This window comes from Paralichthys olivaceus, chromosome 10 (genome assembly GCF_024713975.1).
Source record: "Paralichthys olivaceus isolate ysfri-2021 chromosome 10, ASM2471397v2, whole genome shotgun sequence".
Lineage (NCBI taxonomy): Eukaryota > Metazoa > Chordata > Actinopteri > Pleuronectiformes > Paralichthyidae > Paralichthys > Paralichthys olivaceus.
In genome coordinates, this window is record NC_091102.1 from 17,084,074 (window position 1) to 17,101,856 (window position 17,783).

The 17,783-nt window shown below is 41.7% G+C and overlaps 1 protein-coding gene across 1 annotated transcript; it reads right to left on the reverse strand.

Annotated features, from left to right (window-relative positions):
• Nucleotides 1-185: 185 nt before the first annotated feature.
• On the reverse strand, nt 186-17,487 carry LOC109631074 (FAST kinase domain-containing protein 3, mitochondrial-like). The gene is made up of 11 exons (XM_069532910.1): nt 17,358-17,487; nt 6,310-6,373; nt 4,904-5,772; nt 4,571-4,721; nt 4,213-4,400; nt 3,525-3,693; nt 2,569-2,654; nt 2,269-2,440; nt 1,952-2,021; nt 1,408-1,522; nt 186-1,247 (listed from the first exon to the last, which is right to left on the reverse strand). The coding sequence occupies exons 2-11, from the start codon at nt 6,353-6,355 to the stop codon at nt 1,083-1,085; spliced, it is 2,031 nt and encodes a 676-aa protein (XP_069389011.1). The 5' UTR covers nt 6,356-6,373; nt 17,358-17,487; the 3' UTR covers nt 186-1,082.
• Nucleotides 17,488-17,783: the final 296 nt, after the last annotated feature.

A 17,783-nucleotide genomic window follows, 5' to 3' on the forward strand; every position in this document is an offset into this window, starting at 1 on the left:
TGGTATTGGCAGAAATATCATCATCTGATTGGTTTAAATGGAAAAATTAACAAATTGATTTAAAATGAACCCACAGACCACCTTACTGTCTACTAGTATATCACTGTTTTGCAGTGCTGCTAACAACATGCTGCAAACGTCCATTTATTCCTCCACTACCTAAAATAATTTTGATGATTCCACTCACGGTTACTCATTAATATTTTATTGGACAGTTTATAAAATGAAACCACCGATCCAAAACATGAACTGAGGCAATTTATGTTCCACCTTCATACATAAAATTGAAGCAAATTCCTTGTCACAGATTTGTACATCTCATGTACGTCTCATTTTGAGTTTGAACATTTCAAACTCATTTTTCTGCCCCAACAAAACCGGTGCAAACAGTACAACAGGGCCAAGGACATACAGTATATAGAAGCGTTTCACAATATTTACACAAAACATAATTAATATCACGTCCATTCAGCAACATAATTAAGTCATGGCAGACCATAAATAATCAAGAAATATTTGTCAAAGATTTTGCTCCCTGAATTGGTGGTATGGTCAGTTAGCTATAGCCTTAAAATGAATGCTACACTCAGTCATAAGGTGCAAATAAAAGATGTATAGTCACTCAAATGGTCAGGGAGGTAGTTTTCCAGCTGCTAACACTGTTAAAAGCTTAGTTATGATTTTATTTATCTTTATCCTTTTAAAAAGTCTTTTGATAAAAGAAAATAACACATATCCAGTCTCTGCTTTCACTCAGTAAACAGCTTTGATATAAGATATCCTTGTAGACAATTGAAATATTTATTGAATCCTTTTTACTTTGATGCTTAAAATAAGGCAGCTTATTTCATAAATCGACAAGAGCTAAGGGGAAATGGGAAGAAATAAAAAATCGCAGAAGATCACTCAGTTAAATTATATCTGGGTTATTGGGCATTTGAATGCCTGTTTTGCAAAAAAAAAAAATTCCATTAGGACGTGTGTTGAAGCTGTTTACCATTTGATGCTTAACCTTGTATCTTCTTTGTATTTTTCTGTCCAGTTCAGTGCAAGGCTGGTAGATTTGTACAGCTACAAACCGATCAACCATTTAAAGTCAGTGAAGAAGCTCTAGTTGAACCTGCCCTCAGCTTGCGAGGTGTCTGACATCGGTGGTTGAACTTGAAGATGGTGGGAAAGACCTTGTTTCGGAGATATTGGAGCTGCTCCTTCTCTGTTCTCAGTTTTTCCAATTCAAAGTAAGGGATCTGTTAGAGAAGAACACAGCTTGTTGTAAAGTGGAGACAATCTGAAAATGATTTAACAAATATTACGGATATAAAAGGTTTTTACACTAGTTAGCTGCAAATATAGCAGCTAAAAAAGCTGTAAAATTCCCTTCTGCCCAGTTTGGTGATGAACACATACCTGCACCACCTCATAGCCCATCCTGCAGAGGTGTCTCCTCTTTGTGGCTTCCTTTCCCAGCAGGTGCTGCGTGTTGCTGCAGAAACGGTCTTTACTGTCTAAACACAGAGCCATCCTGCACAGAAACAACAATAATCATATCATCCATCCATCAACTACACTGCTTGTTCTTTGAGGGCTGTGTTTGGATATGGCTGTCTCATTATCTTATTACTGCCGCCATGTCTGTTTGTTTATTTGTAAGTAGGATTAAGCAAAACCCACTGAATTCTGATTTGCACAAAATTTGATGTAAAGATAGACGTGGGCCAAAATTATTTATTTTTACTTTCCGTAACATTTTTCGATGTGCGTTTTTTCCCCCCGGGAATAATTCATGGATCTTGATGAAACTGATATCTGACTGTGTGCAATTTTGTGCAGCTTGAATGAATTGATGTTGGGCCTTTGTGAAAGTAGACTCTCCACTAAGTGCCTCACTAGTTTATCACCAACTTTTCGTATGTTTAAGAGGAACCTCTGTGACTGCAGCAGCAGCTCTTACCTCCTGTTAGTGCGATCCCACTGAGAGGGAGGCAGAACATACCCGTCCTTATCCAGGCATATCTCCACATCTTGGGAAGAAGAAGAAAAACAAAACATATCCATGAGTACAGCAGTCGCAACACAGGATATGTCTTATTTAGGTTAGCTTAGCGTGATGTATTAATTCCACTGCAGCGATCATGTATTTATCAGCTTTATAATTATCTTGAAAGGATAAACATGTAACGTGATTGGCAAAAAAGGCTATGCTGCGTACCATAACTCTTAATCCATAAAATCGCGTCATGCCCAAATGTAATGACACCATTTGTTTACCTATAGTGTATCCAATCGGAGTTAAGATTGTTGTTAAGTAGAACTTCCCTCCCAGCAGCCGCCTGAGTGACCCTTTGACATGTTTGTACATGAGACTGTCCATAGGTGTCTCAAAGGCATGGTCCACAGAGGAGAACTTCTTCACATGGAGGAAAGGAGGCAGTATGGGACCCTGATGAAGACGACATCAAGGATTTTTTTCTTTAAGCAAAATGAAACCTCATATTTTTTGGCAATGTGATCTTAGTGGATCGGCCCCATTTAAACATAAAGAACCCTCTTGAGTTGTGTGATGCTCACCCAGAAGTGTTTACACTCTAATGAGGTGGACAGATGGAGCTGTGTCAGTTGTGCCAGTGCCTTCCTGTCCAGTGGCTGCCCCTGTGCTGTGGGACGAACAGGGACAGGTTACATGGCATTCATTTACCTTGTACATACACACTATACTGCATACACACTACATGTACATTAAATACACACTGCATGACACACACTACATGTACATGACAAACACACTACACAAACATGACAGACACACTACGTTACATACACTACATATGTTTGTTACATGCACACGTCACATTACATACACAGACATGCTCAAAAAGCCACATGCTGTAAATCAGTAGCTTTTGTGGCATTTTTCTATGAAAACAGCAAAACTACCATGGTTTGTACTGAGCTCCACATAGTACAAATACTGTGAACTTTTTCATAAAGAATGTGTGTGAACTGAAAGGAAAAAATTGTCATGACTCTGGACTCTAGACGAGGTTTTAGGATTTTTCACTGCTTTGGCTGTGGACCCTTTGTTTATTATTGACTTGTTTCATTCTGAGTTCTGCGTTTCCTGTTTTATTTTGTTTCTACTCCTCGTGTGTCTCTGCCTTAAACTTCCTGTCTTTGTCCTGTTTCCCGCCCCTGTGATCGTCTGCACCTGCTCCTCATGTGTTTCACCTGTGTCCGATCATCCCTGAGTGTATAAGTCTCTGTGACATCCTTTGTCAGTTTGCGTCTTACGTGTGATATGGACGTTTTCTGGAAGCTGGTGACAGGAGCACCACAATGTACTGTTAGTTGGCCCTTTATCTATAACCTAACCTTGTTATTCTACCTGGGTTTTGCATTTTTGGGACCACCTGCTCCTTAAAACGGACACAGGCTTGACTTCCGAGAAGGAGACCTACTGTTAAATCATCGGTGAATGTTTGTCCTGACGTGTGACAGTGTCTCTCTCATACGAGTCCTGTAGTTACCTTGCAGCCTCTGTAGGAAGTAGGGACTGAAGACTTTGGATGTGTAGTTGAGTGGGAAGCGTTCCAGGTGGATGCAGGCGTGCAGCACCTCTATCAGTGAGCGAGGCTGGAACTGGGAAAACCTTGTTGATAAAATGCTCTCAAGCTTCTTGAACATCTGCCTGGAGCACTGAAGAGTGAAGGGGAGATACATTAGAACATACTCTTTTTTCCTGCTGATGTAAAACTGCGGTATTGGCTCGAGGAGAGAAGATGAAACAGTGAGTTCTGTCAATCATCTTGCATACAATACATTGCATGTTAATTTCAAGTACAAATTGCCCTTCAAAAGAGGAAGTAATTCCGTGTATGTTGTTGCCACGAAGAAGATCAGCACCTGTGAATGTCTGTGTCAGTTCAATATGGTGAAATTATAAGAATCAAAGTATAAAAAATGATCTGGAGGGACAGATTTCAATGGCTGGCCTCTGCTGTTGTTTATCCAAGGACGTAGACGAAGACATGTTGAACTTCAGCTGTTAATTAAATTTCTAATAAATGTGTCTGCATGTCCAAATGCACCAATCTCTGCACTGCACTTCCCAGGACCGCAAACAGTACACATGCCAAGTGACGTGAAACCAAGAAGATGAACGGTTGAGGAGATATAAGTTCAGTTGACAGTTGTGTCTTGTTGTAGGATTTGTACCTGAGGCAGGTAGTTGAGTCTCCCCATGGCGACAGTCTGTTTGGCTATCTGAAGGGTTGTGTGTCTCTCAGCATGATGCACAAAGTTCTCAGCCACAGCCTCAAAGATCGGCTCAGAGCGGCACCTCATTCGTAGACAATACTCCATGACGGTGCTGATCAGCTCCGGGTCGCACTCTCCCAGCCTCCCTAACACACACACACACACACACACACACACACACACACACACACACACACACACACAGTCAAGCACTTCGTGATTTTTTTTTCAAAGTATTTGTGCCGAAAACAAAAAATGACTTGAAGAACGAAGCATCTTCGGAATGAAACAACCAATGAAAACAAGTCAATCACACCTGGCAGGTTTTTCTCCATAGCAACCAGGAGCTCTCCATGATGCTGTCCCAGGATCATCAGGGCAGAGAGCACCTTCATTATTTCATCATCGCTGAAAACACTGAAGACCCGTGACGCCCTGCGACACAGCCTCAGCACCAGAGAAATGTTCTATGGAAACAAAATGTTAGCATCAGTCTCCTAACACTGCACTTACAGCATAAACTGTATGTATAGACTTCTTATGATAATAACTGCAGGTCGGCGCGAATAGAAATGAGCTTGTGATGTTCAAAAATGTGTCAGTAGAAGCCGAAATGAGAAACAATCTGAGCAGTAGCTGCTCTTCCTACTTGTCTCTGCGGTAGCTTCAGCAGGGACTGCAGGACGTCGCTGACTTGACTGGCTGTCAGCCGGTGGACCAGCCTCTGTGTGTGTCTGTGCAAAGTGGGCAGCATGCTCGTCTGCCGCTGGCTGGCAGGGTCGTAGCACAGAGCCAGCAGGGAGTAGACTCTGACGGCCTCATTGGGAGACACAACATCCTCTTCTACAGCAGCGCCTATGGAGTTCAGGACCTCTGTCACCACCGCTGACTGGCGACCCTCCAGAGCGTGGGCCACCTCACCCAGGTGGCAGAGCTGTGCCGCCCCGATGTCCCTGTTGGAGAGGAGCAGCAGGCACTCTTGTAACAGTCGCTGTACGACAGGGCTCTGGGCTCCCAAGCCAAATTCAGCACAAGCTCCAAGTAAAGTGGCCAGGCCCTCTGCCCTGTCATTGCTGGGGGAGTCTGCCAGTCTGGAGAGCAGCTCAGGGATCACCTCCCCTTCAAACAGAGACTGGATGCTGACTCCTGCTGTTGCATTGCCCTGTTGTCTGATGTGGGGTCTGTACGGAGAGAGGTGAGGAGCAGCTGTAGGGGGCGTGCGTCTTACAACCTGGTGAGCGTCGTCTCCTTTCCCTAGCAGGGGCACTGCGGTGGGGAGAGGGGCTGCACTCGCCGCCGCTGAGTTCACGTACATGCCGTGATAAGGACGCACAGCCGTTACGCACGGTTGCTGCACAACTACACCTCTGCCGGGCACGTTGGCGCATCTTCCCCCCGAACTGCGACGAAGCAGAGGATTGAATAACGAGCACGCTGAGGTGTGTTGACACGCAGCTCTCACAGACGAGGAGAGGCAGGAAACTGACTTCATTGTTTCTGTGACGTGACAGTGTCTTCCTGCGGGGGACAAGAACAGTTATCGTGACTTTTACGCACCATGTGGTTCACTTTGTAACTACGGTAGAACAAAGAAACTAGAACACATCACAGGAGAAGCAGATACACGTGGAAACTGGATGACAGCAAAGTCACAATGAAAACACATCACGGTATCCGGTTGAAATCTTTTTGCCCTTGACTCATAGTGTCAGCGGGAGTAAATCTCTGCGTAAAGCGAGTTTCGAACAATAATAGTGTGAACTGAGCTGGACTCACCCTCAGAGAGACCACCGGGTTGTGTGGAGGAGCAGCAGCATGTTACAGAACTCACCCTCAGCGTTTGGTAACATTCATAGGTAATGGGTTGTGTAAGCCCCCATGTGTTTACATGTGCTGCCACCCTGCGGTCAGGATGCAAAGTGCAGCCTGGTCGCTATATGTGTGTGTGTGTGTGTGTGTGTGTGTGTGTGTGTGTGTGTGTGTGTGTGTGTGTGTGTGTGTGTATCATAGACTGTATCATACAAATGTATAACACTTATCTAAACAATACCTCACCTGCTTCTTGATTTACCGAGCCGTGCCATTCCAGACTGGTGTCCATGCCATGGAGGTGTGAAACCTGTTTTGTTGGCACAAAATGAAATGAAATAAAAATTTGTCAAATCTTTTAATTTACTAGATTGTTTTATTATATTGCTGGAGTTAAATGTCTATTATTTCATGTTAATGCTCTTGTATATAAGGGGGAAAAAACTCAATACCACAGGGATGGATATAAACCTGTGAGTCGAACAGTTACTGTTCAGCAGCATTACAATGCTGGTGCTCTTCTCTACGCCAACGATTGATGAGTCATAAAACTGTGTTTATGTTAGTGATACATAGACTTGTGTTTTTACAGTTTCAAATGAGTCATTAGGTCTGCACATGTTTATAAGAAGGTAATGGATATATTTTCTGTTAATCAGAGGGGCTTTTTCTCACAGGCTGACAACCAAACAGTTATTCTAATAATAGCTTATAACTGATATAGAAAACAAGAGTAATGGTGTTGGTCAAAAAATGTATTCAATGAATGTATTCAATCAACATGAAGTGTTATGCATTTGTTGTCTCTTGGCTTTGTGTTATTTCCTGTAAAGTATGAATTGCACCTTTTCTAACTTTTATATAATGTTGTAGCATCAGTGCTTACGTTTTGAACAGTCACCACAAGATGGCGGTATTTACAAAGAAACTAATCTGCCCATTTTGCCTGAAGTCACAGCTGAGCTTCATTTCATCCACATTTAACAGAGGAAACAAGCTATGAGTGGTGATGTTTCTGTAACGACTGAGAAACAGCATTAACCGTGTGCATCCTAAACAGACAGGCCCCAGTAGAGCAGCACGATGAGGGTAAAGTAATGAGGCACTGGCATTTGTCATATAAATGACTGAAGATTACAACATGTTTCACTGATAAAGAAGCTTTTATCTGAAATTGAAGAATACAATGTTTTAGGGAAGTTTTGACATGTTGATTATATAAGTAAATTTGGAATCAAGGTCACAGCTCATTTTAAATTGTTTAAAACTTTTGATCTACGAGCAAAAGAAGTTCCTGTAACATTTATGAGTAGAAATTTTGATATTAGAGTATAAAAAGGTCAATATCAGTATGTGCTTCTATAAAAAAAAATCTGCTCTGAGTGTGTGTGTGTGTATGAATATGTGTGTGTGTGTGAGAATGTGTGTGGCTGGTGAGGCTCGGAGAGTATAAGGGTTGATCCAGAAGTCATCTCCTTCTATCTCCAAGATCATCTGTGTGTGTGTGTGTGTGTGTGTGTGTGTTGCCCATCTGGTCCCCCTCTATCTCTTTGCAAACAACACCACCAGCCCTCTGGACATGAGCTGGACGGAGAAGAAAGAGTAAAAATACCCGGGGCTTTCAAATGGTGAGCAGGGCAGACTTAGATAAGATCTGTTATAATAAAGTTACTGTTCTGCCGGTAATGCTGATGAATCACACTGAATAGTCACTGTGTGTGTGTCTGTGTGTGTGTGTGTGTGTGTGTGTGTGTGTGAGGAAGGTGAAGGAATGAGGAAAAAATAATAAATAATCTGATTTCATTTCTTATGAAGGACCCAATGGAAATATTTACATTTTTGTTGCTGTTGTAAATCTTTAAATAAACATCATGACTTCCTCAACCAAATAAATGTGGTTTCAAGCAATACAAATTCAAAAATACCTTTCTATCATTTCATCAAATCAGAGAAAAGTACCTTCGGAATTTTGGCTTGCTGCAAAACACACACACACACACACACACACACACACACACACACACTCATTGATCTATGCTGTGTATCCACAAACACAGTGTGTGAGAACAACACCACATCGTGCGTTGGCCTAATCTAATGTAATCTAATAATCAAAAGCTCAGTGGTGAGCTTCATCAGTCCCAAATAGATGTGACACATTTTGGAGAACACGTTTGGCCCCGTCTGGCCCAAATGATTTCTGCTATTGGATTAAAAATAACTAATTCCAAATGGGCGACTTAACTGAGAAATTAGGAAAGTCTGCTGGATCATTGTGTCGACACTTGAGTGTTTGAAATGTGACAGATGTTAAAATGGTTATCCAGCAATAGCACTGCTTCAGGACCGGTCCGTTAAGCTTCAGCTCAAATTTTACAAAGATCAAAACATCTATTGAATCAATAAAAGACTCATTATGTTTTCATAAACTCTGTCATGTCTGCTTTTGTTTAAAAAGGCTCATTAGCTGCAGAGGGGTTGATGTCATACCCTGTAAAGCACACTGAATGGGTCGCAGCCTATGTGCCACCTAGAACAGCTTATTTTGTAAATCATACACATATAAGGTCATACTGCCAAAAAACTGCCTGGGCCGTGGTGGAAGACATATCAGTATGATGATGATGATGATGGTTTATTGTTGATTAGGACGATGGTTGCACTGAGGATTGTGATTATTATACCACACAAGATGATTTTCTGTTGACTATTGTCTGTCGTGAGTGTAAAGTGACTTAAAGTCTCACCCTTGAGAGATTTATTAAGTATTTTATAACGTTTCATAAAGTAATGTATGGCATGGTATTGTTTGGCATGATGTGGTTTGGTATGGTGTGTAATGGTGAGATATGGTTTGGTGTGATATAGTAAGCTGTGGTATGGTATGGTTTGGTAAAATATTGTAAATCCCATTTGTTCCCATGATATCTTATTTAATTATCTACAAAAAATGGCCACAACATATTTGTGTGCAGTTTCTTCCCTTGTAAAACATTTGTGAAACTGATGCGCTCACATGTTTGATTCCGGATGTGTTACATCACTTTTTTATTGGTTTGCTGATGCACTGCTGTGTTTCTGCCGTGCATTACGGCAACCTCTGGAATATCATAAATCTTTTGGCAGACGTCACATAACAAACAGAGGAGGGTCCCTCTCTTAAGCATCTCTCCATAGAGCTGTTTGTGTTCAGCTCCACAGAAATATCAAGGTGTTAAATGATACAGCAATATAAAATGGACGCATCACAACATGCACACAACTTTAGTAAACAGTTTGTTGTGATCACCATAACATTAATTTACCAAAGCTATCAGATGTAAATAGAGCTCAAGCAGTGTGTGCAGCATTAGGATTTATCTTGTGAATGTACGTCACAGCTCTCGGCTCTGAACTTCTAGATAAAGAGGTTTTTTTTTACACTTTCTGATTATGGACTCTTTTGGTTATTTGATTTTTATCTGAGTTTCCTTGTGTTTAAATTTGTTCCTTCTGTGTTTCCTGTTTTATTTTGAAGTTCAGGTCTCCCTCATGTGTTTCAGATCGTTTTACTTCCTGCCTTTGTGTGTTTCCCTCCAGTTTTGCTGCCTTGATGTGTCTCACCTGTTTGTCCCGTGCCACCTGTCTCTAGTTTGTCATCAGTTCAGTGTGTATTTAAGTCCTCACCTCTGTCCAGTCGTCTGTTTGGTTCTGTCTCTGCCTGATTTGTCTCTGTCGTTCTGCTTTGTTTTTTCTGAACAGTTTATGTTTGCCTTTTGTTTTTCTGCGGGGCATGCTCCCTGTGTTGTGTGTTGAATAAATTCTGTTTTTTTTATTGGACCTGCCTCACTCCTGCATTTTAGGTCCACCTGCTCTTTTGAACCAAGAATGAAAATGTGTTTCCAGGCTTATATTTTAAATTTGCTTTATGCTGCATAGTTTTGAATTTAAAAAGCAATGAAGTAATTCTCTGAGAAGAGGTCACAGAGCAGTCACATTAAAACTTGCCAGCTGTGAGGGCACAAACCTGATGACTGTGCAGAGGCACAACATACTTAAGTGTTTTCTCCCCTCCTCTCTGCCTGTGTACAAATATGGCACTGCAGGAGGAGATTCTTGAACAATTCAAATTCCTCTGGCAATTCCAGTGCTATAAGTCAGATAGATCTTACTGAGAAAAGGTCTGTAGCTGGTTCACTGGAACCTTGGAGTTTAACTCCTTATCATTGGCTCTTTGTGGGGTTACCATTTATCCTCCCAGATAACGGGTCATCTGGTCGGTTTCAAGCGTCTGCAGATTGTTACGGTCCAAATAATATGTGTCCAATTACGATCAGGTCACAGAGCTGAAAGTGGGCCGGTCCTACGCTAGAGAAAAAGCAGGATATATCTGAATCACACTGCATTATGTAGCTTTTGTTGACAGATTGCAGCCATTCTCGTTGAGAGGCAGTTTCCTGGAACAGGGTTTACTTTCATTACTTGCTGTGACAAGACCATCATTTTGCATAACTTCAGTTCCTTCCTCTGAAAACAGACTTTCTGCTTCTGGACATGTAAAATCATGTGGCAGCGAGAGGTATCAATATTTCATACTACAATCTTTCACACACTTTAAGTGTGTATGCCAGTTATGGAGGAATTTTATGAACATGCCTCTCTCCTGGGGATTCCAGGGATGACTGTGGTTTGTTTTTAAAACGTTCGGGTCGTCATGTGTTTCTGATTTGGATCTAACTCAAGTTGTCATATAAAATATTAGCCCCAATGGGATTTCTAATCATTTTGGATAATAATCGCCCGGGAATGTGTGTCGTGCAGTGTGGGCGAGGCAGGGAAACAAAAGGGGCGCACGTGTGGCACAGAAAAAGAAAGAAAAACAGAGGATAAAGAGGGCAAAAGAGAATCACATCCAGAGATAGGTGGTGCATTCTGGCAGACAGTAGGAATCCATTTCACACCCAGATGAAAGCAGTGTGAGAAGGGGAATGTGTGTGCAGCGTGTGTGTGATAGGTGTGGCGGGACAGGGGTTAGGCCTGTTAGCTTTTCCTGGGTTAAGGAGGGAGGGAGAGAACACTTCATAACCCAGACCAACACTCTTTCAGTTCAATCAATGACAGACCCAAGGGGAAACCACAAGTTATTGCAAGTGATTGTTTATCTAGTGTTTTTGTCTGTATAGATAAGATTTCTCACATGAGAGTTTCCAGTACATTATGACACAGTCCACAGTATGATACAGTATTCCAGTACGAACCATGGATTTCTATGTGAATCTATTAGATGTTGAGATGGCTACATAAAAACCTTAAAGGTACAGTGTGTAGAATTTTGTGATATCTAGTGGTGAAATTTCATGTTGCAGCTGAACACCCCTCACCTTTCAAACATGAAAAAGAACCTGTGGTAGCCTTTAATTGTCATAAAAACTCAAAAGGTTTTAGTTTGTCCAGTCTGGACTAATGTAAAAAAGATGGCAGCCTCCGTAGATACGGTCCCCTCGATGTAAATATAAAGTATTTAAATATAAAGGGCCTTTTCTGGGGTAAAGAAAAGTGAAATTCATACAATTTAGATGAAACAAACTAGTGAAAACCTCATGAGGATTATTCTATATTAAATTTCTGCCAATTGTTCCCTTTCACCTAAATCTTACACACTGGACCTTTAACCTCCTGGTGTCTTTAGAGGAAAACAGCAGGGGTTGTCAAATGTTATAATGATTAAACTGCTGGGCAACAGTACGCATTTAAAAGAAAGAAGAGAAATGTCCAACTTCAGCTCTGTTGCAAAGCAACGGCAAACAGGGCGGGATAAGCTGGTGAAGCCGATCACGGAAATCCTCCAGATCCATCTCGACATGTATGATGGCACTATTAGCAAAGTGTGTCCATCATGGGCCAAAGTGAAACAACCGACATGGCATTATAGCTATAAAACTATTGCCATTGTTGTTATTAAATCTAATAATAAGGAAATTCTTGAAATGAAATCGTTACCATTTTATTAAATGTTGGCTTTAAAATTAACTGTACTGCAGCAGCATGTACACTTTACTCTGCAGCTGTGATTGTAATTGTATAAGTGTGAACCAGTGTGAAATGAACTGCGTTTGACTCAACTTGCCCTAACACAAAGTGCTGCAGTTTAAGGACGCCAAAGGAATTATATATTAAAAAGTCTGACACAGGGACTTTGTCATTTGTCGATTTCCTCAGCTGCAAAATGTCATGGAGAGCAAAACCAATATTATATGTTTAATGACTAAAAAATGCACTGTTGGCTGCTCTGAGTGAAGCTCCTGTATTTATCAGGGCGTTCTCTTTTTACAACTCTGAACCGAGTCCCTGCAGATGTATTAGACATGCTGGAGGGACACGTCACACATCTCCACTCTGAGCCATGTGATTAAAATGTTACAGTCATGGAATAAACAAGTGAGGGAACTCCGGTGGATCATAGAAGCTTTTAAGGTCAATGTGGGATCATCGTCATCATGGGAACCAGGGAGAGGGAGGATGGAGAGACTACGCTCAAACGAGCAAAACCCTGGTTCCAGCTCCTGTGTTGGCGAACATCTGTCCTGCGGAGGTGTCTTTAAGCAAGGCACTGAATCTTTCACTTCTAGCAATATTAGACAGAGAGGAGAGAGTAAACCTCGCGGAGGAGCACAGTGGTGGTTTGAGCCCATTCTGTCACTTGTGCTGTTTCTGACAGTCACCTGGTTTCAACTCATTTTGAGAACTTCTATTAATGGCATAAAGTTCTTCACCACATTAAACTAATCTTTGACAAGCTTCCATTGTAATTGAGCAGAAATTAAAGAGCTGTCTGTTTAAAGTGCATTCAAGGAGCTCCAGCTTTTAAGAGTCGGCTGCAGAATATCAATGTTTTTCATGCAAACTCTATATGCACGTTGTTTATCTTGATAGAAGCAGCTTGTAGTGGTTTTCCCCTTCTTTTTTACAGCAAATACAACAGACAATACATGCATGACTGAGCTTATTTTGTCACTGTCCAAGACCAAGATAGTGAGGTAAGCTAACAGGCAAGAATCCGAACAATGCACATAATGTACAATATGAATCTAATGTAAGTGGGCTGATGGCCATCTGGTTAGGGGCTGTGCAGCGTCTCCTCCCAGCAGGCAACTTAAGCTGTGAGCCAAGACCCCAGGCCCAACACCCTGCCGGACTTTGAAATCAGATCTTTATTGTCCGTAAAACCTCAGCCAAGTATGAAGAATCAGCCCTTCCTAACAAAACACACTCATCCAGCGGAGAGAGGGACAAGACGAGGGAGAAACTGGGGAATAGTGAGACGTAGAAACAGAGGAGAGGGGGGAAAAGAGAGCATAAGGTGGCTGAAAGATAGATGTTGGGAGAGAGAACAGCCGGCACAAAGCCTATTTCAAGTCTCATGTTTTTGCTCACAACTATGCTGCAGTTATTTATAGTGTATTGAGATAACTCAATTCTCATAATGTTCTACGTTTGTTGCAGCTGGTGCCGGTTCACATATCAATGCGTGAACAAATGCAGCCAAACTCCACAGAGTTCAGCTTTCTTTGTTAGAACATCACTGTGTGCTCTGTCTCAGGCACAGAGTGTTAATTATTCACCTTGTTTTGATTCGAGCACTTGACGTGCAAGAGAAAGAAACAGGTCAATGGATGTGGAGGCAAAGAGAAAGACATGTAAGTCTACAAATGTACAAATACCGTGTAGGGAGCATGAATTTGAATATTACTCTTGTTTATTATTTTTAAGGATACATTTTCAATAAATGAAAATTTAATTCAACACAGTTATTTCAGTGAAGCAACAGAGAACCTAGGGAGCCTGGACACATCTGGAGGAAGAGCAGATACTGCTGACATCACTTCTGAGCTACATCTATTAGTTTCATTACTAGATGTGAAAACTCTAGAATATGGTGGATTCAGAAATGACCAGACAACCAGATGCTGATTTTCTATGTTGGACTCATGCTGACCTGGATGGGTTTAAGAAGAATGGAAAAAGAAATGTCTCTTCATCTGAGATCAGGGCTGCAAAGATAAAATTGATTTTGGTGACGCTTGAGTGGCTCAAGGGCATCACAGAGCAAAGCCTCTCTCAGGAAGCTGAATCACATAGTACAAATCATTTTATTAATGCAGAAATCCTTCAAATCCAATACGGTCGTAAGGGCTTCTGCTCACTGATTTGCAACACTGTCTGCATTGGCCAAACACAACCAAAAACACTGAAGGGAAAGAAAAACTCTTTTCACATCAAGATTAGATGTCTAGTTCCCAAACCACATGCAACCCCATCAAACCTGGAGCATTCCCACGTCAAGTGGCCCAAGGATTGAAAGTGACAAACACTCTACAGTTTACTTTAGTAATTTAATTCATTGTAAGAAAGCTTGTTAAATACTCAGCATAATGTTCAACTTCACCTGAAGGTGCCTGAAAACAACTGATAAATAATGAATCAGTGTTTAGTTTTTGTGCCGCTCACGTAAACTACTCACAGAGAAGTGGTCAGTGTTGATTCACAGGTTTTTATGAACCTGTTACTACCTAATGATTCATTAATAATATATAAGTATCTCCTACTTTGTATTATATATCCATGAAGTACTGTAACTATCAGAACAGTCCTGGTGTAATCCTCACTTGTACATGTTTGCAGACTGTTTTGCAATGAATCACTACAACACTCAGTTCCAATATAATCCCATATTGTATAAGTGCAATAAAGGGATTTCAGTTCAATTAGATTCTGTTTTATTTGTATCTGCAAATCACAACACACATTATCTCTACTCACTTTACATAATGAGGTCCCTTAACCTATCAAATATGGGTCAAATTGATTTAGGACAGTGATACTACAGCTTGGAGGCTGTGGAATCTAACTCGGGACAAAGTGCAGGGGTCAGGGGTACAAGATACAGCATCACTAATATGCAACTAATATTGCCCATTATCCACTAGCTACTGTGCATTTGATTAGCAGTGGAGTCATGTGTTTTATCCTCTCTCTGGTTTAAAAGAGGAATTACCCTTTATTGAAAAACTACAGACGGTCAGGAACTGGTCACGGTGGGTCACATTCACACCAGTGTGGATGAACTGATGTGTGAAAGGTTTACATTAATGCATTAACTATGCAGGCATCCAAACTGAAATGTCAAAATTACAATAGAAAACAGTACAATTTGTTCTGGGAGCCCAGACTCCTTCAGCGATCATGTTTTAGATTTTCTTTTTTTTAATCTTTCAAAGACATACATAAGTTTTAGACCTTCTGCATTCCAGAGACACCCTGAATCAGGCAGGTACAGATACAGTTCTACAGAGAGGGACAGATGTCAGTGTCAGCCACTGAAGATCGAGAGAGAGTTGACATTGATACTAAGCAGACACACAATGTTTGCAAAGCTTGACAAGCTGTCAATCCTTCCTCACTGTTAAAACCTTCAGGTTTTCAGGGGGAGGTGTGTGATGGGATTTGAGGCCAAAACTGTGCCAGCATGAATTTGCGTTAGTGCAGCTACTGTTTAAATAGCATGGGTTGATTCATGCGCTTGAGACTTGACATTTGGCTGATAAACAGCGTCATACTGGCAAGCCAGGTTGTCAGGAAATCAAACATAGATGCTGAACAAGACAAAAACATAGATGTCAAAACAAGGCTGTGTAAATATATTCACTTGCATTATAAAGAAAAATTGTCTGTCTATTATTTACATGAGAACATGTATATTTGAACAGCACATAAATGAATATTCTTCTCATGTCAGAACACATTTGCAGCTGCATTACCACTCCATTACACTCTGACCAAACAAAAGCAGGAAAGTAAATGTGACGGATCACCTTGAGTAAGCTTCGAGTCTTTACAAGTTGTTGTTCATGCCGAAAATAAATCAATGGAAATCATGTTTGATAGAAAGTTGGGGAAAATGGGTCATAAGCTCTCAAACACAATGATGTAACACCAACATTAGTATTAATTCAACTGCTGCAATGTCAAGTAGGATATACATGCATTAAATTGACTCAAGATAGCATACAGATGTGGGCCATTTAGGGCAATGATGCAACACGTCTGGTCTTTTTGTGGCCTGAAGTTGCCCACTTGTAAAATAGCAAACCTGGCCCAAATATCCCAAAAGAAATGTTGGCCATTGTTGGCTAACATGCGGTGCTCTAGGCAAGGTGTGATCCAGATTTGAACCTAAAGTGGACCATGTGAAAAATGGTGAATATCAACAAAATCGGCCAAAACTAATTCAGGCCACCTTTGGCACCTTTGGTTGATATGCAGCGTTGCTATGGCTCACTTGTGGCTCAGATTTGGCAAAGAGGAGCAGACCGCTCAAGTATCATTCCATGTGGGATGTGGGCCTTGTGTGGGATGTGGGCCAAAACTGGGCCAAAACAATTTTTCTATGTGGGCTATGTGGTTTTTAATGAATTTGCTTCAAGTGTTTTCAATCTTTTCATAAGGCACTGACACACACAAATATTTCAAAGGATCAAAAGTTTGGACGAACTAATCCTGCCACTCCGGGCCATACTTTGGGCAGAACTTACTCTTCAGATGTTCCACTTGTATGACATAAAATATGACTTTGTTCTCATCAAAGTTTTGTATCGAACTCTTGAAGTCAGGACTTTTCTTCGCCAGCCTTACGTCAGGGCTTAAAGTCAGCAATAGCTTGAGGGAAGGAGTCTCATCGGTGACAGTTAAATCCTCAATTACGTGTATTTGTGCATGAGTGAAAGACAGTGGTAGTTGACTGGGTGAGTTCGCCTTGTGTTACACTTGTGATTGATTGCATCACAGCAGTGAAACAAAGTTGGGTGTCAGGGCTTTTATGGCCCACTACAGTACAATGGTGTTGGATTTCAGTGGATACATGCCCTTGGCCAGGCAGGTGATAATATTCCACACACATGCAAGCGCACATGCACGCGCGCGCACACACACACACACTTTAAGTAACTTCTCTGGAGTGCAGCTGGTAAACTTAGCCATTGTTTGCGCATACAGAAACTACAGTTTCCTCTTTGTAACAATGCTTATAAACGCTGAGTTAGAAAACAATGTGGCATGATGAAACTTCCCATCGAGATGGAGTCAGATCGTGCCAGTCTCTTGGCAAAAACACAGTATCAGAGAGCTGCTACCACACCTGTACTGACATCACCTCATTCCATAAGCTCTTATTTCGGGTCCACCATAAACACACTGTATGGCACGTCTCTCTCTCTCTCTCTCTCTCTCTCTCTGTGTGTGTGTGTGTGTGTGTTTACCCTCTCTCTGCTCTCAGCTCTGCGCCGGGTCCTCCTGCAGCTAATTGCGGTTTCTTTCTCTCTCCCCCCTCATGAGTGACAGCGAGGATTTCGCTGCGCCCGGAGCGACGTCACACCAAGGTGGAAGAAGAAGACGAGGAAGAGGAGCACATTTTTTCCCTCCCTTTATCATCCAAAGAAAACACATCGGCCCACAGACCGGTGGCACACTGCAGACGCTTCTACCTACCTGCAGCCGGCGCGCACCGCACACTGCCTCTCCAACAAAGTTCATCCGTGCGTCACTTCGGAGTGCGCAAAGAAGGAGCAAAACCCAACAGCACCACACAAACCACGGTTTATTGTGTGCATTCGGAAAGCATCGGTGCTCTTCTTCTAAGTCTTTTATGTCAATTCATCGTTTAAAAAAAGAAAAGAGAGTCCGGG

Bases quoted from the DNA above. Each gene is read 5' to 3' on its own strand.
- LOC109631074 (XM_069532910.1), bottom strand. From the start codon at position 6,355: ATGGACACCAGTCTGGAATGGCACGGCTCGGTAAATCAAGAAGCAG. The intron at 5,773-6,309 runs GTGAGGTATTGT...TGTCCCCCGCAG, and splicing joins CTCGGTAAATCAAGAAGCAG to GAAGACACTGTCACGTCACA. The intron at 2,022-2,268 runs GTAAACAAATGG...CTTCTTCCCAAG, and splicing joins TCCGATTGGATACACTATAG to ATGTGGAGATATGCCTGGAT.